General features: G+C 40.0%; 1 protein-coding gene across 6 annotated transcripts in view; it reads right to left on the reverse strand.

The window, feature by feature from the left end:
* Positions 1 to 25,597, reverse strand: part of Lrch2 (leucine rich repeats and calponin homology domain containing 2) — an 82,810-nt gene extending 57,213 nt beyond the window's left edge. For 4 of the 6 annotated variants that reach the window (XM_039100177.2, XM_039100176.2, XM_006257439.5 and 1 more), the window contains exon 1: positions 24,907 to 25,542. In XM_039100177.2, coding sequence (XP_038956105.2) covers positions 24,907 to 25,354 — 448 coding nt within the window. In that variant the 5' untranslated portion in view covers positions 25,355 to 25,542. Of the gene's footprint in view, positions 1 to 24,906 lie in introns of all 6 variants that reach the window. The other 2 variants (NM_001427706.1, XM_039100174.2) reach the window with 2 other exon arrangements.
* Positions 25,598 to 26,342: the final 745 nt, after the last annotated feature.

Here is a 26,342-nt window from a genome sequence, read left to right on the forward strand (position 1 = left end):
CATATCTTGGATCATCTAGGTGAGACCTATATATGATTACATGTGTCCCTGTAAGGAAAAGGGCAGACCAAGCAGAGAACAATGGCACACATTGGAGACCACCCTGAACTACATATTGTCACTACTACCCACAGAAATGGGAAAGGGGGAAAGCAGAAGGAAACTAAACAGATACATCGAAAGGAAAGCCACATAGAGAGAGAAGTCAACATTGGAGTAATGTGTGCAGATAGTTTCTTTTTCAGAAGGCACCGGAGGTTAGAAGACAAGACATGGAATGGCCCCTCCAGCCTCCTAGAGGTTCTCGCTGAAACCTCGATTATCATCTCATAAAACTCACTTCAGACTTTTGATCTCCATAACTAATGCCGAATTAGGTTCTACTACTGTGAACCAAGATGATGATAATTTTTATAGAAACCACAGTACAAGAACAGATCTCACATTACTCGTTTACTATAATTATTGGGTAAATGCCTTTAAATACTTAATAGCTATGTACTGTGGTATTTGGCAGCACATATAATAAAAAATAACACATAGCTATGTATTTTTTCTTGTGTCTCAAGGTGACACTTCATTTAATTAATATCCTTAGGCATAATCGCATTATAACAACTACACAGTCTTTCCTTTGTCTCATTTCTGAACATAAATCATACCAACCATTACTGGCTGTAAGTCAGCAGCAGACAGATTGTAGTTTACTATTTCCTGCCTTCCTACAAGACACTCTTTACAAAATGCTGACAGCCTTTTAGAGATGCTAATCGAGCCTCTGAAATAATCTAATCGAAATGGTGTTCTGAATCACTGTTAGCTTCAAAGACCAAGAAAATTGAAGAAAGGAGGAGGAAGTCAGATGGAATGGAAGTCTGTCAGCCGTCTTCCAAGCTGCAGCCATAAGCACCACAGATGGGTCCATCTGCTGCCCAATGTAATGCCTGGCCCAGCAGCAGCAGTTTTGCCAAAGTACAGAAAAAGATTTTCAGAAATTATCCCAATATCACACTAATCATGCTACTTATAGTCTGATATTTTTAGTGGAAATGTACAAATTGTCAAACTGTAAACTAAGAGAAATGAGTAATTTTTAGTCTAATGCTATCTAGGGATACAGATTACCACAGTACCTTATTAATATACGAAGCCCAGATCATGTTTCACTCTAGTAAATGTTCTAATATTTATGTAAATTGTTGGAACATATCTTCATCATTATTAGAAACCATAATATCATAAATTTTCAGCTCATAAGGTCTAAAGGCAAACCCAAGCAACATACTGACATGAGACAGACAGAAAGGTAGGCGGGAGGTAGAAAGAAGGAAAAGGATTTTCTGCTTAAAGGAACATAGATTAATGTATAAATTATTTGAAATCAGAATTCAAAATTCATATCATAGGACTGAACTGCACACACACCACACATTACATCAGAATCCATGCACTTGCCATAGCTTATCTCTAATACTTATGCTAATTTTATGCAGTAGCTATCATTCCTTATTATAATTATGAAGCAAAGGCACATTGAATGACATGTCCAATACAGGAAAAAAAAAACATGACAGCACTGGGCTCCTGAACTCAAGTAGGCTTCAAAGCCCATGCTCTCTATGTAATTTTCCTTTCCTCCACTAATAGAACCTCCTGTCTCACATTTTCAAATATTCTGATTCCAACCACAAACCAGGGTCAGAGAAACGATTACTCTCCTAAACATATATACACCAAAGACTGATTCCTGTAACAGGAAACTGAACACAAATATTAGTTAAGTCCCAAATTCAGGCCCAGAAATTAACCAACAGTATTATAAAGCCCTCAGCTGTTCCTGATTTTATCAATACACAATTGTTTGCTCTGAGATAAGATATAGCTTTGTTAGCTCCTTAAAATGAATGAGCCTTTATTAGTGTTTCAATATTTTTAATTAATTCATTAAATAAGGATTAAAGAAAACTAAGTATACCAACTTATTTTAAAGGAGTATCACACAATAGATAAAAAATATTGAGTTTATTGAAGGGACCACAAAGTGTCTGAAATTTTAAGCTACTTGTAAGTTAGTTTAAAGCTGTGTATAGATGCTAGAATAGGATATGAGACTCCTGTGTGAGAAATAAAAGACTTTAGAATGCACAGCCAATAACGTGAATGAACAGAATAGTCATCTTTGTTCCCCTTGCCCTTAAAATCCTTCTGAGCCAATGTAGGTGTGTGTATTCTGGTACATCATATCATAAGAGGAATGTGACTGGAGAGTAAAAAAAGAGTTTACGGATATGTAACTTTTTTTCCATGTCTATTTTTGGTTTTTACATTTTCCTATATTGCACAATGGGGTGTTTTTTGAAAAGGAGTTAGATAATTTAAAATATTTAGGTTAAATATTCATTATAATTGATTTAAGTTATATATTAGAAGTAGGAGATCTTAACTGCACTCGTGGCAATGGGGGAAGGGGGATTGTAATGCAAGCACGAACAGACAATTAGAGCACATTAACCTAATTATTTAAATAGTCTAACTCACTTTATAAAACATCCCGTTACACAATATAAAAATATGTAAAAAAAAAAAACAAAAAATAAAACATGTATAAACAGTAATGTATTTCCAAATTGTTAAAATATTTTGTCATGATATTTTCATTATTCATGATATTTCACTAAAAAGTAAGGATGGCATCGAAAATCGTAAAGTATAGTATATTTTTGTTATTAATATATTTTTTAAGAAATTCAATCATCTTTTTTTATTTCATGAGTATGATATAGCCTGGAACTCATTCTGTGGCACAGGCTGTCCTCAAATCCACAACAGTCCTTCTGCCTCACCCTCACAAATGCGAGGATTATAATTTGATCCACCAAGACTGGCAGGGTCACAGACTCAGTCTTCAAAGTCATAATTACATAAAGATGATGACCAGGAAAACCTGAGAGTCAAACGAGCACTTGAGTTTTGTTTAGAATTATTTCCTGTTTGTTCGTAGCATAGTGTGCTCTAGTTTACTCTTCATGCTTTGGCCTGCTGTCCTCCCTGGCTATGAGTACAGATAAGATCAACAGTCTCTAAGCTACAAAGAGCTGTCATCTGTAGGCAGATTGAAAGTATAAGTGCTCTCAAAGAACAGTTCTTCCTGTTCATTGCTTCTCCTCTTCCAGGTTCATCAAAACCTAATGGCTGAGGTTTTCTCACCCTTATTTATACAATTCTGCTCTCATGAATTTCATGTTTCCTTTGATCTATAAACATAAGAACCAAAGCAGAATCAACAAAGAAGATCCTTAATATTGGTAGCCCTGCATTACAGAGGCGTATAGCCTGGACTTTCAGACTGTCTGTCTCATTTAGCTTTAAGCGCAGAGAACTAGAGGCTTACAAGTGTGAAAGCTCGACATATATTGCTCTCGATGTTGGATGCATAGGCTTATTGCCCAAGTTGTAGGAACTCAAAACCAGTGGCTAAAGTTATAGATTATGATATGGGTATTAGAAATTTTGGGGCTTCTTTACTCAGTGGCTTTTTCAAACTCTTCTAGCAGCCAGAGCTTTCAGTTCTTGAAGTTCAGCTCCTGTCTTGGGCTCTCCACAGTTTCTTGTCTTCTGTATACTCAACTTTTCTGCCTCTGCGTCTTGGCCATCACTCACCTTCTAATACATCCATTATTCTTAGCTTCTTGCACACTCAGCCCTTAGTTTCTCTCTAGAACTCTTCCACTGTCGCCTAGTGCTACATCTCTGAACTTTGAAGCATCCAGCTTAGACTGCTTTGCCCATGATGAGGACCATTTATGGAAAACACCCAGCATTTTTTATGACCTTAACTGAGGTTTTAATGGACTATATCATAAGAAAAGCCTTGGGCCTGACCCCAGAAGATTGAAAAGCTGCTTGCTTATATAGCTAGGACATGGATGTGGTGTACTTGTGGTCCAAGTGTAATTCTATAAGCCCAGAGCATGGTTTGCTGGTCACAGTTTTTAAGCTCACATAAAGACCAATCAGAAGCCTTGTATAGGAAGTAATGAGAAGCTTTTAGCTGATTCATTGGATAGGCATTCGTGGTAGGTTCTGAGTGAGAAGAACAGCACTATGAGCAGGGTCATCTAGAGTGTAACTAGGGTTGTCCAGTGTGGAGTCTGTTTTCAATCATCCAGATGACTTGCCCACTCCTATCAGCTTTTACCCTTTTGAATTAACTGAGTAACAGATTATTGACTGAGTTGGGCCTCAGCTGAAGTTCCTCTGCAGCCATTTTTTTCTAGAAAATTTAGGAGAGAGATGGTGCAATGGAGTGATTGTTAGGAAAGACTACAAATTAATGTTATTCTTATGTTGGACATTGACTGGTTATCATATATCCTAGATTTAACAGAAGGAAAGAAGAAAGATCTTGAGCAAGAGCTTGCCCAAATAAGTTTAGGCTGTTTTAAAATCCATGAAGAAGAAATAACAAGTGAATTGCTGATAATAATGGCTGTCAGGGTTAGTGTAGTTGAAAGTAAAATGTTTTTGAGATACAGGTGGCAGTGTGGTATTGAACAAAACATTGTCAATATCTAAAAATGAAATGTTGATTAAGAAATATGAATAATACTACTGAGAGAGTGTGTGGGTTGGTGATAGGATGTAGGGGAACAGAAAACTCATCAATAACACTAAGATCTTAAAATGTATCTTAAGAACAATCTGGCTTTGTGACAGGGAGAATGGGAATTTTACATGGAAATTCAGTTGGGACTAAAGAAAGTAACATTTAGGAATTTGTAGAAATGTGTTACAGTGTTTTTGAGGCTTTAAAACTTATATAGGAAATAGGAAGGGTCTTTAAAGTTGATGAAAATGGGAGGAAAACATGAGACTTTGCCTGGTTTTGATGTGTTTCAAGTGGAGAGGAACAGCTGACTGGTTATGAAATGGGAAATATTGGAACAGAAACGCTGGATGGTCCTGGTGAACTTCCATTGTTTAGGGAAGCATGTTTGAGGTTAAATAGGGTGCAGATGTAGTTTGGTCCCCAGATTGTATATAACATTTCTTCCTAATAAAAAAAAACTTGGTTAAGAGGACCAGATTAGGAAGTCAAGTCTGATCTCCAAGAAAACAGCACAATAGAGCAGTGGCCATTGGTTGGAAAATGCCATTCACTTCAACTATCAAGAGAGAAACGAGAATGATACAGCTTGTCAATTCAGGGTCTTCATCTAAGAGAAAATGATACCCTTATTTGGATAGTGAACAGTACACTGGGTTTAGGGAATTTGGTAATCTAAGATAGGGTCTATTTTGACCTTGACTTATTTCAGTCAGTCTGTTGCCCAAAGCCTAGAAAGAAGATCCTTCATTGTAGAAACGTCAGCCTCTTGAGCCTTAGGTCAGACTTTGGTAAGTTTGACATCCTCTTCGTGTGTGTGTGTGTGTGTGTGTGTGTGTGAGAGAGAGAGAGAGAGAGAGAGAGAGAGAGAGAGAGAGAGAGAGAGAATTGTTCTTGCTGTGTCTGATCTGTTTACAAGTTTGTCTAGATAGACTAGGTGGAAGCCTCATTTGGGAGGCAAATTTTACTGCAATGGCCAGCCTGATTATACCTAAATCAGAAACTAAGGGACACCCCTCAAACGCCCCCCACGAATAGTGAAGCAAGAGGTTAACAGGCTTATTTGTTCATCTGGGATCTTGGGAATTAATCTTTATCTTCTGTCTCATGTGCTTGCTGATTGTTAAATCCCCAGAGGACTGTCTAAGATTTCATTCTGTGAAGACCTTTCTAGTATTTTCTAATATATTTCTAATACCCGTGCTGACTGAGGGATGGAATTCATCACCAGGATTGGTATCTTTTCAGGGGAGTCTGGATGAAGACTGGGTGTTTTTTGAAGAGTTTCTGAAGGATGGGTAAGAAAAAGGGCAAGCTTTTCATTTGACTGATGCAGGATTTTATCTAATTTGATCATTATTAATTGATGAGGAGAAACCCTGTCTTCTATCAGGCAAGGAGGCGTCTAGTCCCCTTTAGCATTATTTGAGGAAGTGTGCTAGTAGTTCCATGTCAGATCGCACTTTAAAATTACAGTGTTTCCAGTAACCTAGGGCCGAGCTCTCTGAAGCTTACATTATTAGCATATTCTGTTGTTTGATCCTAAATGTGATATTACTCTCTTGTAGACACACACACACACACACACACACACACACACACACACACACACACACTAGAATATATATTCATCCTAGTTAGAGCATAAGATATTAAGAACTCAAATTCTTTTGTGACTTGTGAAAGAATTGTACAACTTGACTCTTAATTTGGGAAAGGACGTAACGACACACAGGTGTGGACAATGCCTTTGCCTTCAGGTACTTCTTAGAGCAGCAGGTAGTTCCAAAACCAGGAGCCTGAGAGCAGTGGCCGGAGCCGGTATGGAGCGAGGAGAGTGGAATGGGCTTTAGTGAGGGGTCAGAGGGGTTTAGGGTTAAAATGCAGCCAATACACCTGACTAGCATAGTCATAGTGAGAGTGGGGGTCAGTAGGAGTTGAAAGGGGAAGGGAGATGAATTGAGGAGAAAGAAAGGGCATACCTGCAGGTAGGGCACTTACGAACATAAGTGAGCAAGTTAGAAGAAGTACTGAATAAGAGAGCACAAGACCAACTTCAACCCAAGCGGCAGTAAAGATGGAATTGGAAGAAGGTGCTGTGATTAAGAGAACCGTTTTCAGGCCAGACTTCCTAGACATTCAAGATGAATAAAGGCCAGGTCATACTATAAGACAACACCTAGGTCCTAGATGCTTGGAGACTCCACAATGGCATACGCAGTCTTTCAGCGTCTGTGTAAGGGGGTCCAAAGATTCCTTCTTAGAGCATTAAGCCAGGGTCCCTGGTGGTTAATTAATTCAATGAAAGTTTGGGCAAAACTAGGGCTACGGCATTTGCTAAATGAGAAACCAAAGGGAACTGCCCTTCTGAGGTAGTATGAAATCTTTTCTTTCTTGCCAAAAGTGTCTGAGTTATCACCCCACCATTTATTCTCACACTTTGACTATCTATGAATCTCTGCATTAACTGTTGACCACTGCAAAAACTAGCTTTTCTAACCAATATTGACAGTAGCACTAATCTAATGATATAAACATAGATATTTTGATGGCAACTTCACACAGTGTTCATTCAACTAAACTATAGTAGAAAGTTCTCCTCTAGAGCCTATGACATTTGCCATCTATGGCCTTTTGAACAGGTTTACAGTACCAGGTGTGAATCCCCCTCTTGTAGATTTGTCCTCACATCCAATCAGAAAGCAATTGGCCACCCAATAACAAACTTGCCATTGTACAAGCGTATATATATATATATATGTGTGTGTGTGTGTGTGTGTGTGTGTGTGTGTGTATAATTGACATGTTGGTATTGTGGCTTGCAGGGCTTAAAGCTGAGTAGGACCATTAGTTTTCTACCCTAGCAGCCTTCATAGAACCTTCCAGTACTGTGAAATCTAACTCACAAGGAGGAACGTTCCAGCTCAGATCTAGCCTCATTTCTCTATGTTCTGCAAACAGAGTATATAATATCTTCAGCAGTACGTTCTTACCATGTAGTTATGGTAGTTTATCAAAGAGCAATTTGAAAAGTCTGAGTTGCTTTTGGGAGAAGTAGAAACATTTTGGGCCTCTTTGTTCAACAGCACTTAAGGGAGGAATCCCATACCTGTAACTTGGTTTTTATTTAATAACTTATGAGTTTTGGTACCTCAGTTTAAATTATTTACAAATTTGTTTCACTATATTATATGAATGTTGATTATTGATATAATCAATGGAGTTGTGGTGCTATTTTTATTAGATTACATTAATTATTGTTCCTTCATAGACTTATACTTGCCTTCAGATGGGTCTAAGCCAAGAAACCATTTGTTTTATTTGATTTATTTCTTAATGTGATACTTTGAAAAAAATTTCCCCATTCTAAAATTCCAGTGTTTTTCATGTTCATCTTCTCTTTTCATGTTTATTTTACTTTAGAAGTTTGTGATAAAGTTCTACGGTTTGTCTTTAAAAATAAAAAGTTAAGTCAATAGTCACTTCATAAATAACATGACACTGGTTCAAAATGGCAAATTTGCAGCCTGTACAATTTATATGGGTTGAAGGGTAGTGCCATTCTTAAACATCACTTTGATGTTGATGCCATTACTCTGATTCCTTAGACATTAATTCATGGTGAAACTGAAGAATGTTACTGAAATTCTTAGAGACGGCTCTGCGTGTAGCCCCTCTTCCCACTTTTAATAAAGTCTCAACCTTCCATATGATTTAACTGATGCATGACTCACAGTCTTTTCCTCATAGAGCACGGATGTAATGTGCCCCTCTGGTTAGCAGCTGTGGTTTCTTCTTGCAGTATCTGCCTTTGTTGGTACCCTTGCTTTTCAACGTGCCTGTGCTTGCAAGAGTTTCCCTCACTGTTTCTTGCTGTCCAGTGAAATCTAGTTGATTCTACTACATGTTGACTTTCAAGCAATTTTTCTGCATTTTCATCAAATATCTACAAGCTACTCCCTTCCCTCCACTATACTATGGCCCACATTTTATTTAATCATGGACATTTCAAATGTTATTCGCCAACATCCCCTTAACCCCTCCCCATCCCATTCTATATGGGTGTTCCCCTCCCCATCTTCCCCCCATTACCACCCTCCCCGCAACAATCACGTTCACTGGGGGTTCAGTCTTGGCAGGACCATGGGTTTCCCCTTCCACTGGTGCTCTTACTAGGCCATTCATTGCTACCTATGCAGTTGGAGCCCAGGGTCAGTCCATGTATAGTCTTTGGGTAGTGGCTTAGTCCCTGGAAGCTCTGGTTAGTTGGCATTGTTGTTCATATGGAGTCTCGAGCCCCTTCAGCTCTTTCAGTCCTTTCTCTGATTCCTTCAACGGGGGTCCCGATCTCAGTTCAATGGTTTATTGCTGGCATTCGCCTATGTATTTGCCATATTCTGGCTGTGTCTCTCAGGAGAGATCTACATCCGATTCCTGTCAGCCTGCACTTCTTTGCTTCATCCATCTTATCTACTTTGGTGGCTGTTTATGTATGGGCCACATGTGGGGCAGGCTCTGAATGGGCGTTCCTTTAGTCTCTGTTCTAAACTGCCTCGCTATTCCCTCACAAGGGTATTCTTGTTCCCCTTTTAAGGAAGGAGTGAAGCATCTGCATTTTTGTCATTCTTCTGCAGTTTCATGTGTTCTGTGCATCTAGGGTAATTAGAGCATTTGGGCTAATATCCACTTATCAATGAGTGCATACCATGGGTGTTTTTCTGCGATTGGATTACCTCACTCAGGATAATATTTTCCACTTTTATCCATTTGCCTATGAATTTCATTAAGTCATTGTTTTTGATAGCTGAGCAATATTCCATTGTGTAGATGTACCACATTTTCTGTATTCATTCCTCTGTTGAAGGGCATCTGGGTTCTTTCCAGCTTCTGGCTATTATCAATAAGGCTGCTATGAACATAGTGGAGCACATGTCTTTTTTATATGTTGGGGCATCTTTTGGGTATATGCCCAAGAGAGGTATAGCTGGATCCTCAGGTAGTTCAATGTCCAATTTTCTGAGGAACCTCCAGACTGATTTCCAGAATGGTTGTACCAGTCTGCAACCCCACCAGCAATGGAGGAGTGTTCCTCTTTCTCCGCATCCTCGCCAGCATCTGCTGTCACCTGAGTTTTTGATCTTAGCCATTCTCACTGGTGTGAGGTGAAATCTCAGGGTTATTTTGATTTGCATTTCCCCTATGACTAAAGATGTTGAATATTTCTTTAGGTGTTTCTCAGCCATTCGGCATTCTTCAGCTGTGAATTCTTTGTTTAGCTCTGAACCCCATTTTTTATAGGGTTATTTGTCTCCCTGCGGTCTAACTTTGTGAGTTCTTTGTATATTTTGGATATAAGCTCTCTATAAATATGCGGTGTGAAGCAGTAATATAATCCTTTTTTTCTTTCTAGCACCTATTTTAATTTTGTTTTGTTTTTATATTCCAAGTATTGTGTGTGTGTGTGTGTGTGTGTGTGTGTGTGTGTGTGTGTACATTTTCATGTGAGTTGAGGCACACATGTGTGAGAGTAGGACACAGGACAATCTCACGTTGTGGCACACTTGTCCCCTCATTTAAGACAAGATCACTTGTAGTCCCTGTGGCTTACCACAGGCTATCTGGCCTACAAACTACTGAGAATTCTCTTGTCTCTGCCTCCCATCTCACCTAAGATTTTCAGAATTGCAGATCTGCAGTAGACCACAGTCAGTTTCACATGAGTCCTGGGGATCCAAACTCAGGTCCCAATGCTTCCACGGCAAGCACTCTATTATCTCCAGAGAAATCTTCCTGTTCCTTTTCTTTTTTCAGTTAAAAATAATAACCTTGCTGAGGGTAGCCTCAGCAAGGATTCCTAGTAATGGAGGGTACTGAGCCTGAACTGGCCACTTTCTATAACCAGGCAAGGCTCCCAGGGGTGGGACTGAGATATCAACCTTCAGGACCTCACCTGTCTTGTCTGCAAGGTGTGCTGGGGTAATTCTGGTTCAGAATTTATGAGAATGGCCAACCAATGGCTGGTCTAAATTGAGACTGAAGACAGGAGAAAGAGCCTGTGCCTGACACTGCCTAGATGGCCAGGAACTGGACACTTAATGGCTCAAAGACCTAGGGTAGAACCGAAGATAACTAACAAAAACGTTAGGGAAATGATTTTAGCGATTGTGCTATACTCATAAATTGGTACCTAACCCAATAACCATCAGAATGGATTCCTCCAACAGCTGATGCTAGCAGGTACAGCAACATACAACCAAACATTGTGTGAAGCTTGGGAATCTTTGTGGACAGAGGGACAGTATAGCATCCAGAGGACACCAAAGAATATGACTTATATAATCAACTAAACACAGCTCATAGAAGCTCACAGAGACTGAATGGGACTGACCTATGTCCTCAGCATAGATGATGTGCATGTGTAGCTGGTACAGTTTGTGGGAGTGAGAATGTCTCTGACTCTTTTACCTATTCTTTAGAACCCTTTTCCTCATATTGGGTTGCCACATCCAGCCTTGGCATGAAGGTTTGTGCCTAGTCTGACTGCATCTTGTTATGTCATGTCATGTTAATAACACTGGGAGGCCTGCTCTTTTCTGAAGGGAAATGGAGGGGCAAATGGATCTAGGGGGATGGGGGCACTGGGAATTGTGGAGGGCGGAGAAGCAACACTCAGGATGTATTGTATGAGAGAAGATTAAATAAAATTAAAAAATTATATATAGCTCAGTGTGGTAGCACACCCTTGTAATTGTAGCACTCAAAAGGCAGAATTATTGGAAGTTTAATGCCAAATTGAACTGCACACTTAGTACTCGATAAGCCCGAGTTATATAACAAGACTCAGACTCAAAAGATTATAATAAAGTTATTAAATGGTACAATGGAGGAAAGCTACGAACTGCAATAAAATATCACTGCTACTATAAAAGGGGTCTAAAATAATCACTGCTGCATGTGAAGGACGAAATCAAAGGAGGATGACCAAAAGGCAGGTGACAGAAGGATTAGCATGGAGTGACTACAGAACAAGAAACATTCAAAGATGGGAAGTTGGATACTTTAGAGAAGCAAAACATAGTTTGGTACTCTGGGACTGAATAAAGGCATGGGAGCTCAGTAAAACAAGATGCGTTCCTTAAGAAAATAAATCGTATAACATCCCATATGAATGCAATAAAGGACAAAAATGCAATGATTATCTCAATGCATAGGCAAATCATATGCCAAAACCCATTGCCTTTTAAAAATTAAAATATTATAAACTAGTTCTAGAAAGAAATTTCTTCAACCTGATGTGGTGGTTCGAATAAGAATGGCTCCCATAGTCTCATATGTAAGAATGCTTAAGTTATCAAGGAGTGGAACTTCTTAGAAAAATTAGGACAAATGAACTTTGTGAAGTAGGTGCAGTCTTGTTAGAGGACGTGGAGTGGCCTTTGAGATTTCAAGAGCCCAAGCATGGTCCAGTGTATCTCTCTCATCGTGCTCCCTGCAGATCTAGATGTAGAACTCTCAACGTCTCCAGCACCATGTCTGCCTGCAAACTGCCATCCTCCCTGCCATGATGCTATAATAGACTGAACCTCTGAAACTGTATGCCAGCCCCAACTAAATGCTTTCTTTTATAAGAGTTGCCTTGGGAATGGTGTCTCTTTACAGCAATGGAAAGCCTAACTAAGATACCTAATAAATGCTATGCTCAAATACCAAAGTTAATATCATATCTATTGGGAAAATACTGAAAGTGTTATACCCTTCCAAACACAGCCAAGAAAGGCCCTTTCTCACTATATCTACTAAATATTGTACCATAATTCATATTCAGGACAACTAGGTAAGAAACAGAAATGAAATGCATCATAATGCAAAATTAAGACTAAGTTTTCTTCAGGGATTCAGATTCTGAGGGCACCCAGGCTCCAGTAGATGGTCCCACACCCAAGTATATACACACAGCATGAAATGGATTCTGGATTAAAACAAAATAAGTACATGGAGGTGGGAGGAAAAGGTGGTAGGAAGAGCTAAAAGACGACCTCAACAGGAAGGAATGAGGGATATTGATTTGATCAAAACACATGACATGCATTCATGATGTTCTCAAATAGTGTAATGCTGTTCACTGCTTGGCCAGCTCACCTTGGTACTACTAAATGTGCAAGTACGTGGTGGAGAGATGAGAGAGAAAGACAAGCAGAATGGTTTGAGCACAATGAAGGGGGGTGAAACTGGAAATTCAAGGTTGTGAGGAACAGCCTGATGTGAGCAGTCAGCACTGCTACTGGAAGCAATGGTGAAGTCCCAGCCCATCCTGCCACTAGGGGTCATGCCTGGGCTGGTGGAAACACAGCAGCAAAGGTCTGTGTCTATATCCATGGCCCAGGTTACCACCAAATATCTTGCTCATGTCCCTTGTGAGGGCTGCTGCCTGGGACCAGATTGGTGTCCAAGGACAGTACAGAACTGGCCCCGTCCCTCACTGGTTGTAACACTGGGGAGAGAATGCCCCAGCCACACACACACCTCACCTGGCCAGCACAGTAGAGCTGGCAGGGGGTATGGGGTACAGGGGGTGGGCTACCCTAAGAACAAAAGCCCTCTTCTGCCATGAGGTGATCTGGGCTCAGGAGAGATGCCTTCTGTCACCCTCTCGTCCCAGTCACCTAGAGCAGATCTGGCCGCAAAGTCATGAAAGCAAGATAGCCAGTCCCACACCACGATGGCTATGGCATTCAGGATAAAGAACCCTGAAGCACTAGGGCAGCACCTGGTGGCAGAGGCTAGGGTGAGTCAGTCCCAAGAGCAGGAGAGCAGGAGAGCTGGCCAAGCCTCTTAGGTAAGCTATGAGGCAGCGCTGGAAAGCTGACCCTGGTGGTAGGGGTGCAAGAGAGCTGGTGGGCTACCACACCCAATGTGGCCCACCCCAACATCTACCCCATCTAGGAACTGCTGCAGTGCATGAAGAGGCTGGTTCTAGAGATCCAAACCTGCAGAATCTCCAACACACAGGACAAAAAAGGATATGCCAGAGGAGTCCTGGTGAGGATTCAGTATTGATAGTGAAGCAGAAGCCAGAGGCCTCAAACCAGACCAATGACTCATTGCAGTGAGCATTTGCAAATAAAGCTATCTGGGCAATAGGGATTTTAGTGTGTGGTACACCATGACACTGACACACTGCAGTGCCCATGGTGAGGAGTTTTTTTATTTGTTTTGTTTTCTTTTGGGAGGAAGGTTGCAAGAATGGATATGAATGGATGGGGAGATGGGTGGGATTGGGTAGATGACGTGAAATTTACAACAGAGCAATAAAAGTTTTTTAAAAGACTTGCAAAAATACCATTTTAAATTAGAAAATACTAAAATATAGAGGACTGGTGTTCATAAACACTCTTAGAAATGTCTATGGAGGAGCAAAAGGAGACATCTTGTCCAGCATGACCCACAAACTAAGCCTGATTTCTAGTCTGTGTACAGGAAGCACATGAAAACGTGTGTGCGCGCGCACACAGACACACACACACACACACACACACACACACACACACGCACACACGCACACACACACGAGATTTCCATGAAAATATAAATTGTAAACTAATTTGAAGTTTGATATACAACCTAGCAATTCCATTTCAAAGTATATAAAAGAAAACAGGTTTCACGTATACAAGAGCTATGCTTAATGTTTACAGGTTGATTGCCTGCAGGAGAGAAGGGGGTAGCATAAAAAGTCAGAGAGAAAGTGAGTAACAGTGTAGCAACTCAAAAGAATGAATTATACTTCACACCGAAAACAAACAAACAAAAAAACAAAAACAAATAAATCTCGGAAACTTAACTTCGAGTAAGAAAATATAAAAGTTGCTAGTTAACGAAAACCTGGTGTAATGTTGGGTTTTTTATTTTAAAGCTTTGAGACAAAAAATAAGAGAATGGGACTACAGCTAACTGGCTTGAATGTGTTTTAGCAACCAGTGACAATCAGAGTTTCTCAACCCAAAGCATAGTCGAACAAGTGTGGAGAAACAAACTGACCTTGAAGCAAAGATGAGGTAGACAGATCAGAAACTGTGAGACACTGTTGATAGGACCAGTTCAAGGCAAGGAAGAGAAGAGCCAGAAAACGGTGGCAGTGAGGACAGACAGGAAGGAAAGTTATTCAAAAGTCTCTGGTGAACAGGCACCAATTTCTAACTGATGGAGAGAGAAAGAAAAGAAGTTGGAACAAGCCCCACATCCTGATCTGAGTAACAAGACAAGAGTCATCGACAAGAGCTCATTATCTGATAAGCTGAGTTTGGGGAAACCTTGAGATGACCGTATTTGTAACGTTCTATGTGATCCTCTTTCTAAGTCAAACTATTCTCACTAAAAGTCCCTGTGATGTTCCTCTAGTCCAATCAAATGTCATCCCAACCTCTAAGCAGGCAATGCACACTCTTTTTACTTACAACACCTTAACCTTCTTCAAAGTTAAATTTCTGAAATGATGGTTACCATTGATGCTTTGCGAAAGAAAAAAATCTTCATTTTTTTTTCTTCGTTGTGGGGATTGTTCTTTTCACTGAAAGATGCACGGCGACATTCCTCATCTCTGCTTACTAAAATTATCAGCACCACCCCCAAATTATTACAGTGAAGTCTTTCCAGTCCTTGTTCGACTATGCTTTGTGTTGTGTAACTCTGATTGTCAGTGGTTGCTAAAACACATTCAAACCAATTAGCTGTGTCTTAACAAAACATTGCAGAATCCCATTTTCTTATTTTTTGTTTCAAAGGTTTAAAAAGTGAAACCCGATATTACACTATGTTTTCTTTAACTATAGTAACTTTTTTATATTTTCTTCCCCAGTATTAAGTTTCTGAGATTCATCTGGTTGTTCGTTTGATTTTAGTGTATACACACACACACACACACACACACACACACACACACACACACACACACACAGAGCATACATAATTACAACCTGCTCAGCCTGTAAATCTTGTTTAGGAAAAAAATGTTTTAAAACTCCCATATGAAAACTTTTCTTTCACATGACCTCAGATAACATTAGGAAACATACAAGTGTTATCTATTATAGTCCATACACTGGTTTAATGTAAGTGAAATTCTATAAATTTAAATCTCTTTGAAATGGATTAAACAAAGACTTAATGTTTGGGACTGAAAGTAAAAAACAATGGTACAAAGCCCTGAGTTTAATACATAGTACCCCACATCAAAAGCAATTAAAGTTTGACCTTTAGTACATTCAGTGAATTAGCTGAAGTTGACACTTAAAGTTGAATCGTTATAAATTATCCCATACCATTTTCTTTCAATACATTAAATGGTACTCTGGAATGTAAGGTGTGGATTTTTGTCCTATAAAGGAGATGTAGAGAAATCTCTAAAATTTTCAGAGTACTGACTCTACAAGAGTATTACAATGCTCCATTAATTATCTGAGCACACCCAAGCATGAGGAAAGAGAGAAACAGTTATAATTTGAATCTCTTAGTGGCATTGCTTATTTTGCTCTGCTTGCTTGTTTCCATTTTGAAACTAGCTCTCCTGTAACAGAGGCTGGCCTCCTATTCCCTATCTGGTCAATTAGGAAGATTGAAATTCAGACCGTCCTGTTTCCTGTCCAAATGATAGGGTTACAAACATGCTCTACAATAACTGGTTTGTGTGGTGCTAAGGAATGAACCTAGGGCTTTAGGGATTCGAAGCAGCCATTGTATCAACTGATTTACATCCCAAGGCCAAGATTTCATCTCCTGTGCCACGCTGATAACGAATCTCCAAGGCATGAGGTTAGTTATCACTCAGTTTAAGCATCATTCTGAGTGAGCTACTGGGTCGATTAGGGAGAATGTCCATTTTCACTCAATTCCACTAGAGTTTGAATACTACATCCCAGAAAGTCAGTATGCTATAATCCTTAAATACTTGGTACTTGTAAAAAGTATTCCCAACATTATTTTTGTTGTCAATGGTCTTGATCACCTATTTCTAATGCCATATAAATGATCCCAAGTGTCCTGGCTACTCACTTGACTATATCTGGGATGAACCAAAACCTGAGTGTCTAGTATATGTGTGAGAGAGTGTTCTTGGTTTAATTATTTGATGTGGGAAGACTCAAACTACATCTGGGTCTTTTGAGGAGGGAAGATGCAATGTAATTCTGGGCCACACTTTTGGGTGTCAGTCTATATGATGGACACAGAAGAAGAAAAGTGCTTGCTCTTTGCCTGCTGGCCCTCACTCTCACTGGCAAGTTCTTTCACAGGCATGAGAACCCACTTCTTTGGGATTCTGGCACATACTGAAGGTCATCTGAGATAACCAGCCTCATGGACCAAAATACTATTGGATTCTGGGACTTTCTGTTGGTAAGCAGCCACTGTTGGACTTGCAAGACCACACATAGCTGCAATACACTCAGAGAGATAGATAGACAGACAGATACAGAGATATAGATAAAAATATATATAGATAGATAGATATAAGTATATAAATAGATGATAATATAAAGAAATATAGATATACATTAGTTATAATTATATAGTTACTTATATAGTTATAACATCTATATAATAGTATATATAATCCATAGAGATATATTCATTTATTCTATCGGTTCTATTCCTCTAGAGAACCCTAACTAATTATAACTAATTTAAATTGAAATATAAAAATGTAAACGTTAAGCAACACATTCCATCCAAATATATGGCATCCCAACTATCCATTTCTGTGTGTATTTTTGCTGTACTTCAAATATGTAGCCTACCTTTGTTTTCTTGCATCAGAATCAAACACAGGTCTTCCTTCACGTGTGCTAGACAAGGATTCTAATCCTGATCTAATACTGAGCTACATATCTCTCTAGAGCCTTTTTTTTTTGGTTTGACACTGTTTCTTATGTACCTTGTAGTTAGCCTTAAGTTCAAAATATTACTGTCTAGGGGCTAGAAAGATGGATCCATAGTTCAGAGTGGCCACTGCCTTTGTAAAAGAGGACAAAGGTGCTGTTTCCCAGAACCTGAGTTTGGTACTTCACAACTACCTAAAACTCCAGCCTGAGGGAATCCAACACTCTCTTATGGACCTTAGTACACCTTCACTCACACATGCACATACGCGACGCCCCCCCCCACACACACACATGAAACATTATATGAACTAAATAGGTTATATTTAGGAGTATATGTATATTCATATACATACATTCAAACATTAGTAACAGTGAAAAAAAGAAGGCCATGAATTTAAAGGAGAGTAGGGAGTGGTTCATGGGAGGATTTGGAGGGAGGGAGGATAAAGAAGCAAGAGGTGTAATTATATTATAATCCCCCCAAAAGAAGAAAGAATGCATTACTCTCTTAGCCTTCAGATGGTTGGTATTATAGATGTACATCTACATACATGATAGCTTCCTTTCTTTCTAGTTTACATAAATGCATGAAAAGCTATGTGAGTAAATAAAAGACGGCATGACATAGATGATAGGCATGGAGTTGAATAAGTGTGTATTTTCACAAGAAGTAACTTCTATATTTGTATTAACTGTTTTATAATAATCAGAAAGCATTCCCAGTGGATATAGCACTGTGTAATTCTTAATCAATACTTTGCCCTATACTCCCCAGCAATCACAGAAACTCCCTTATATTAAGTACTATGTATTCTAACATTATCAAAGCATTGTTTAAGAGGATAAATTAGAATACATACGCATTATATATGAAGAGGCACAAATCAAAATACTTTAACAATGACTTTCCTCCCAATTCAAGCTAAAATTTTATTTTACTCTGCAAACGTGAAATAAAAACGTAAAAGAAATTATGGGATCACTATAGGATTAGTTCCAAAGCAAATCCGTTCAAGGTTTAGCAGCTCAGATATAATCTACAGCTATTAAAATGTGAGTCAACTCTGAAAAATGTGTTTTACATTCCTTTCTTAGGAAGACACTCCATAAGGAAAGGCAGATACTTGATTCAGGTCAAAAAATTAAATCACAAATTTGTTCCACTGAATGCACTAGCAAGACCTCCAACTATGAGACCAAGTCAGAAGTTGTTTTTACCTGGCTCCATTTTACAATTGAATACAATGTACCATATCCTACAGTTGAAGAGGTGAGCCAACACATGTAGGAAATCCTAGAGTCAATTCCTGGTTTACAGGAAAACATGTGATTATCTGAGGCACAGCACAATCTGGCAAAAGAATGCCTAAACTGTTTTACAGACATAGTGCTCATGGACAGAAACGTTACTGTACAATGCATCAGAGTGAGTAGCTAGCTGCAAGTAGGCTCAAACACATCCACTTAGTCGCAGCAGGAGGGAAGAGGAAGTTGTGAAAATGCTTGAATATGTTTGGGTAACCAGTAAATTCTTTGTTGGTTTTCTTTGTTGGTTGGTTTGTAGGTTTTTCAAGACAGGGTTTCTTTGTGTGGCCCTGGCTGTCCTGGAACTCATTCTGTAGACCAGGCTAATTCAAACTCTGGTATCTGCATGCCTCTGCTTTCCAAGTGCTGGGATTAAAAGTATGTACCACTTTTGCCCAGTGCAATAAATTTATTTTCAGGCACAGTATCCAAAAAGTTCATACTAAGTCTATAAGCAGGCCACATGAAAGAAGAGAATAAGTGGCTTTCCCAGAATGGATAACAACTTTTGGATCCTTCTTTTTATATCGTTTTTGGGTGAGAGGTTGTATCATCACCGTCGTCATCATCATCATCATCATCATCATCATCATCACCACCACCACCACCACCACCATCAAGAGTTGAGAAAGTGGATATACTCAAAAGAATCACAAGGACCAACCATTAAGTGAGTTCTCTAGGAAAGGTATAAATGCCTGTTGAATGTTAATCTTCTCAAGAGGCTGTCATAATCATGTAGCTTTGAGCTCCATCCCAGGAAAGGAGAAAAGTGAGCCTGAAGTACAAGAGGGACAAAAGAGCTGGGATACATGAATAAGGGACACCGTAAGTGCAGAGAAAAATGGAAAATGTCACCAGAGATACACTGTGCCAACAGCTGTCGTCTTGCCATCTCCCATCTTACCAGGCCTTTTAGAGGCAACAGGGCTTCATGGCTACCTAATTTGTAAAGTTTGCACACAGGAGGAGCTATAAGGCTAGGATACCCAAGAACACTAAAGAAAACCTTCGGTTCCTAGTAAGCACATTTTATAGAGCAGATGCAAAATAACACTGCACTAGAACCTGAACACTTCCTAGTTTGGGTTTGGAACTTCTGGACAAGTAGGTTAACCTTAGGTTCACCACTAAACTTCTGTCTGAATTTTCATTCACTCCAGCCGGAATTGTTTGCATTTATACAACCTTGACTGTACATTGAATTCACGTGGGAAGATTTTGTTTAAGTATCTTGGCCACTGAGACCCTAACTTAATTGGTCTGGGGTAAGGCTTTGGCATTAAAAAAAATCCCTTGTGATTTTAATGTCTAGCCAAAGCAGGAAACACTGGTATAGTTCATCTTATGCATGTATGAGGGAGAGTAAAATAACACAGAAAGCTTTCCCTTCCTTCTCCTTTGGAAATTTGTCGATTTCCCTTAGGTCAATATTGTTTTAGCTCATTTTCCAACAACCACTTAATTAGCAGAATAGCCTGTCTGCTGTTTTTAATTCACTTTCCAACCACTGTTTAATTAGCAGAATAGTATCTTAGCTAACTTCATTTCTTCCAGTCCTACCTCCATCCAATAAACCACCTCATGCTTGTCTAAATAATCAGTTTGGTTCTGAAACATTAACCAACTAAGAGACATTGTAAATATACTGTAACAATGCCATTGAACAGTATCATCTTTAGGAAGATAGTACGCATCTATGTATGTTTGTGTACATATATAACCTCACATATGCTCCATTTGCCTTCAATTCTGAGGTGCCTACTTTTATTTACATAAAATGAACATGATATCTGTATCCACAAACATTGCTCCTAATTAGTAGATGGATGAATTTTGTCAAGTGGCTCACATACTGCTATCTCATTTAAATGAAAAAGAGAATACGACAAGATCTATTTTACTCTACCTGACTGTGATATGGTCTCTCAAAGAACGTACATTGGAAAAAAATTGTCTGGCATTTCATTCCTTTTTTAATTTGTTGTTTTATTATTTTTTAAATAAAATCACATTATTGATTTTTAAATAAAATCACTTTTTTCTAATCAGCTCACAAATAAAAACATTTTTTTATACACACAGCTGATTTAAGGAGGCCACTCAAACACTTGTCCAGGCCCAACCCTATCCATCTCAGTGAACTGCTATACAATTAGAATTCTAATTCTATACAATGCCATTCTAAAGAGACAGAGCTTCTCTTAGGGTTTTACACTTTTACTATCAATTACATTTTTCTTCAATTGTCTGCTACAAAAATTTACAAAACTATGAAAGAGTTGAAATCAGGAGAGAAAAAAGTGTCTTTATGTCCTTTTCATAATTCACATGTCCTTTTACCTATATCCCATCCTTCCTCATCACCTAATAGCATCCTCTCAGTTGCCTTTCCAAATGTTATAACTACACCCACACTAATAGCAGTATATATACATTATATATATATATATATATAAATATATTACACACATACACATTCACACTGTAGGCTAGGAAATAAAACTGCTAATCAACAAATGTGCTAATTAAATCTGCAGACACTTTTCAAAAGAAGAAACCCAAATAGTATGTATTTTTTTTAAATACTTAACATTGGTAGTCATTGGATAAATGCGCATTAAACTACTTTGCGACTTCACCGTAACCTGGTCACAATGCCTATCATCAAGAAATCTAACAGCAAATGTTGGAGAGAATAGGGTTGTGGGGGGACAATGGGGGAAAGTGATCCTTACTCATCGCTGGTAGAATTCACATTAAGACAGCAGGTATGGAGACTAATTTGGAATTTCCTCCAAAAATGAAACAAAAGAACCCCAACCGTATGAGCCAGCTATACTCCTCAAAGAACTCTCCAAATCAGGTAGAGTTGCACATCAATATTTATTGCTCCTGTATTTACAATAACAATGAAATGGAATGAACATTGACATCAACTTACAAATGAGTAGATAACGTAAATGTACTACGCACACAAAATAGAATGTTGTTCAGCTGTTCATGGAAATGAAATTAACAGGCAAATGGGCAGGTAGGTTTAGAAAGCACAGTCTTAAGCAAAGATAGCCCAAAGTGAGAAAGAGAAAACCTGCCTATTCCCCCTCAAATGTGCATCAGAGCTTATAGTAAAGCCGAGGTAGTTTGAAAAGTCCTATCGGGTGGTTGCTCATGCCTATAATTGGGTGAGACTGAGTCAGACGGGTTATCTCAAATTCAAGGCCAACCTGGGATACAAAGTGAATTCTTCCAAGCTAGCCAGAAATACTGAGACTCTGTTTCAAAGGTGTGGGTAAGGGGAGCTGGGAAAATGACAAAGGGTAAATAAAGTCCTGTGAACAGAATGACAATTGGAATCCAAATCCCCAGAACCCCTGTGAAGAACAGGCACAGTAGCTCAGGTATTTATAATCCCAGCACTCCATTAGGAAGATAAGAGGAAAGGCAGCAGAACCCCTGGGAGATCACGGGTCAGCGAGCCTGGACTACTCAGAGTCCAGGATACTCCTATCTTTAGGTAGACAGTAAGAACGGATACACAAGGAACTCCTTTGATGAGCACATGCTGTCCATAGAACCCATATGTCTTCATCCATCCATAAGCGAATATTTACACACAGGAGTATCATACACAAAGTGTGTGAATCAAGAAGAGAATGAAAAAGAAAAGGAAGAAAACACACAAATGAAAACACCTTACTCAGCAGGTAACGTGTTTGTCAGGCAAGCATGTGTATCTAAATTTAATCCCCAGAATCTACATAAAAAAGAAGATAGATGGGCACTTTTTTTGTTTGAACCCAGAGATCACAGATGTATCCTCAGTGTTCTCATTCCAGTCAGCCTAGCCTACTTGACAACTTCAGAGCAGTGAGAGTCCCTCTCAAAGAAAATAAAATGCGCTGCACCTCAGGTTGACCTCTGGCCTTCACACTCATGTCCATATTTTCCTAGGCACCCTAGTACATGTTTGCACTAGTACACACACCAAAAGGTATACCAGAGAGACACTAGTAAAGACTAAGAGGTAAGCGATCTGGGTACACAGAGCGCCTAAATAGCATGTGCAGAATCCTGAGTCTTCAGAATCAGCACCAACAAAACGGACAAATAGGGTTCTGTGCTGTGCTGAAGTTTGCCCCAGAAAACCAACCAAAGGTTTAAGAGCAAATGGTTCTAAGTGAATAAAATGGTACACATGTTTGTGAGAAATGTCACTATACAAAGAAAAGAAGGAGGGGAAGGAGAAGGGGGAGGAGGAAGAAGAGGAGGAAGAATAGGAGGGGGAAGAATAGGAGGAGGAAGAGGAGGAGGAGGAGGCAATATAGAATGGGAACACTAAAGGAGTGTATATACCTTTCAAGTGGCTCTCCATCTCCTCAGGGAGAACAAGGCACAAACATAAAGGGAAAATAAAGCCAGCACTGTCCAATAAGTAGCAAAGACAATAAGTACCCAGGAATTCAAAGCAACAGAATACTGCTATGGATTCTAAAACCAGCTTCTTGGAAAAGCTCCTGCATGCCAAGAATCTTGCAACGAAGATGAGGCAGGATCACACAAAATACATTTGAGGGGCAAAAAGCTGACCTAGTTGGAAGAGAAGGCAGGAACATTTGTGAAGATAAGGTTGCAGTCATTAACCTGGAATGAGACAGTGACGGCTAAGATGCTTTAACTTTCTCCTACAGGTAGAAGGAACCATTACGGTTATAATGAAGGTCGGAAAAACAAATCCCTACAATCATGCATTGTGGAGCCATTTTTTTTCTTGAAGCTTTTGAAAAAAAAAAAACACAGCAGGGAGCACAGATTGCCAATACCAAGCCATGAGTATGTGAATAGAGTGTTTGGGCAAATCTGTTCTCCATATAGGTGTAAACATCCAAACGTGCTTTCCAAAATACAAAATCAGATCTTGATTATGCATTCTTTAGGCTGATGCCTAAGAGGATTATTGAATAGGAAGCTTCAATTTGAGATTTTCTTCCTCTTCTATCCTCTGCCAGTGCATGCATCTTGATTTGATGTCTAGAAACTGAATGCACTCAAATTGTCTGGTTTGTAAATAAGGTTGTTTACTGTTTCCCACCATGCATGAATTTCCTTACTATGTTGCTTCAAAACCACTCCATCGGTTCAAATATTTTGGTGCATAATTTATTTCAGCAGAGTATATGGGGTACATAAATAAAGAATTAAAAATTGTGAGAAAAGAAACTTTCAGCAAACCTAAACAAAGCTAAAATAAGCCTCACGGGTTTAGGAGGAGAGCGAATTCGTAACAACAGCAAAAATACCAGCCACAACAAAGACTAACACAGGGTATAGGCTAATCCATTAACCATCAACTCCATAAGAAATGGAATAATTTTTTTCTCAAAAATGCCCAAACATATTTTTGTTTTGTTTTCGGCTATACAAATTAAAACTAGCATCACTCAAATCCAGACTACCTTTCACCCAATAACCAAACACTTAAGTGATTGATGATTTAATTTACTAGTACAACAAATATTAATCTAACCACCATCACCTCTCGACACCAGGAAATGAACAAATAAAATAAGATAAAATAAAATCCACTCTATAAGGCACACACGAGAAGAAGGAAGCCAAAAATATCCTAGGATGATTAAAGAAATCCACCATGAGACCACAGACAAACAGCAAGCCTTACTCTGAAAAGGGCTATGCCATTCGTGCAGGCAAGGATGCCTTCAAGGAATATGTGGGGATTATGATATTTTGCATTGTCTGTTCTCAACTCCCCTCACAGCTTCCCACCTACTCAGTGTTGAGGTAGGGAAAGATAAGACCAAGAGTTCAAAGAAGTGCATTGAGGAAGGTGTCAATAAGTCCCTTCTGCCTGCATGCGTGCGACTCTCTTTAACAATAATGCCCCTAACGCCACAGCACCTTCCCCATCATCCCTAGGTTACTGGCGCCCCTCTTTCCCGCTGCCTGCATTGCCCCTTTGCGGTCACAGGAGGCTGCTAGGATTCCGGGACTCCCGCCGCCTCTGCGCGCCGGCCCAGCAGACTCTAACAAGGCAGCCACGCAGCCACCCACTCCCCATCCTCCTTCCAGGCCCCGTTTCCCCTCCCCCCAGCCTGTCACCTGCTTGGGTGGTGTCCGTCAGGTCGTAACCGCTGCCCGGGAACTCTCTGAGTTTCCTGCCACTGAGGCTCAGGATGCCAGAGTTCCCCGCCTCCTCCAGGGCCCGGTCCAGGCTCCTCACTGTGTGCTGAGGCTGCAAGCTCCCCGAGTGCCACTGCGGCCCATTGGGGAACGGCTGACCGAAAAGAGTCGGTACCGGGATGGGCACCGCCACGGTCCCGCCACAGCCGCCACCTCCTCCCGCCCCGGCCCCGCCACCTCCTCCTCCACCACCACCTCCTCCTCCTCCAGCCGCGCCACTGCCACCGCCACTTCCACCTCCACCGCAGCCGCCGCCCCCACTGTTCCCACCGCCTCCCTGACTCGCCGCCATGTTCCTGGGAGAGAGAATAGCCCCCGACAATACTCGGAGCCTGGGCCGCGAGTGGAGGGGGTTCTTAGGACGCATGCGCAGGCTGGGGGTGGGAGGGGGGGCGAGGGAGATGGTGGGAAGGAACCCCGGACTAGTGGCTAGGAGGTGTCGCCCACACAGAGGACCTTGGAACGTGCTCAACGCTTGTTAAAAGAAAACCAAGGATCCAAGGAAGGATGCTAAATCCGGGGTCCGCTGCTTTGGGTACCAAAGTCTCCGCGAAGAGGTACCAGGTTAACTGGAGGTCTCTTGGGCTCTGTGCCTCCTCCCCCTTCCCCCAAGTCTCTCAGAGTGCTTTGCCTTTTCGTTCTGCAAAACAAAAACAAAACAAAAAATGTGAGGTGGGGATAAAATGACTCCTTTCAAAATGTATAGACACAGCTCTTGGGAGAATTAGGAGGTAACTGGCTGAGATACTACAAATATTTCAAGAATCATCTTTTAGTGCAAATATACTAAAAGAAGTATTGGGAAGGAAACCGAGAACAGTATTGAGAATGAATCATAACTTCCATTCTGCTAGCCTTTAGAAACCCAAAGTAGGAAGAGACCTTAGATGTCTTCAAGGAAGCCTCTCCTTACAGTGAGTCTCAGCCAAACTGCTGCTTTCCAAACTTGGAAAAACAGGTCTCCACATTCTGTTCCATTACTCTTTGAAGTTGTTCCAAGAACTCCAAAATATCTCCAGTTTCTTCTCATCACGTCAGCATTGGATGATAAAGGCGCTTTGATCATCAAACAACCTTAGAAAGTATTTTTGAAATACAGGTTTTGGTTTAAATGGAATTCTGACGATTTGATGCTGGGAATTTGAAGCCAATCAATCTTGGGATTTAGAAGTTCCTTCTTACAACTTAAAGAGATGGTTAATGTAGAGGCCAAAGAAAGTTGAAAGTCGTTTATAAGACATCGTGGTGCCTCCGTAATCTGACCACAATCTTTTTAGGCAGATAGGTAGTGAGCCCTTTCAGCTGCTTCTCTGATTCCCACTGTCTACTTATCTCCCAATGAGTCTTCAACTCCA

The sequence above is a fragment of the Rattus norvegicus genome, chromosome X (assembly GCF_036323735.1).
Source record: "Rattus norvegicus strain BN/NHsdMcwi chromosome X, GRCr8, whole genome shotgun sequence".
Classification (NCBI taxonomy): Eukaryota; Metazoa; Chordata; class Mammalia; order Rodentia; family Muridae; genus Rattus; species Rattus norvegicus.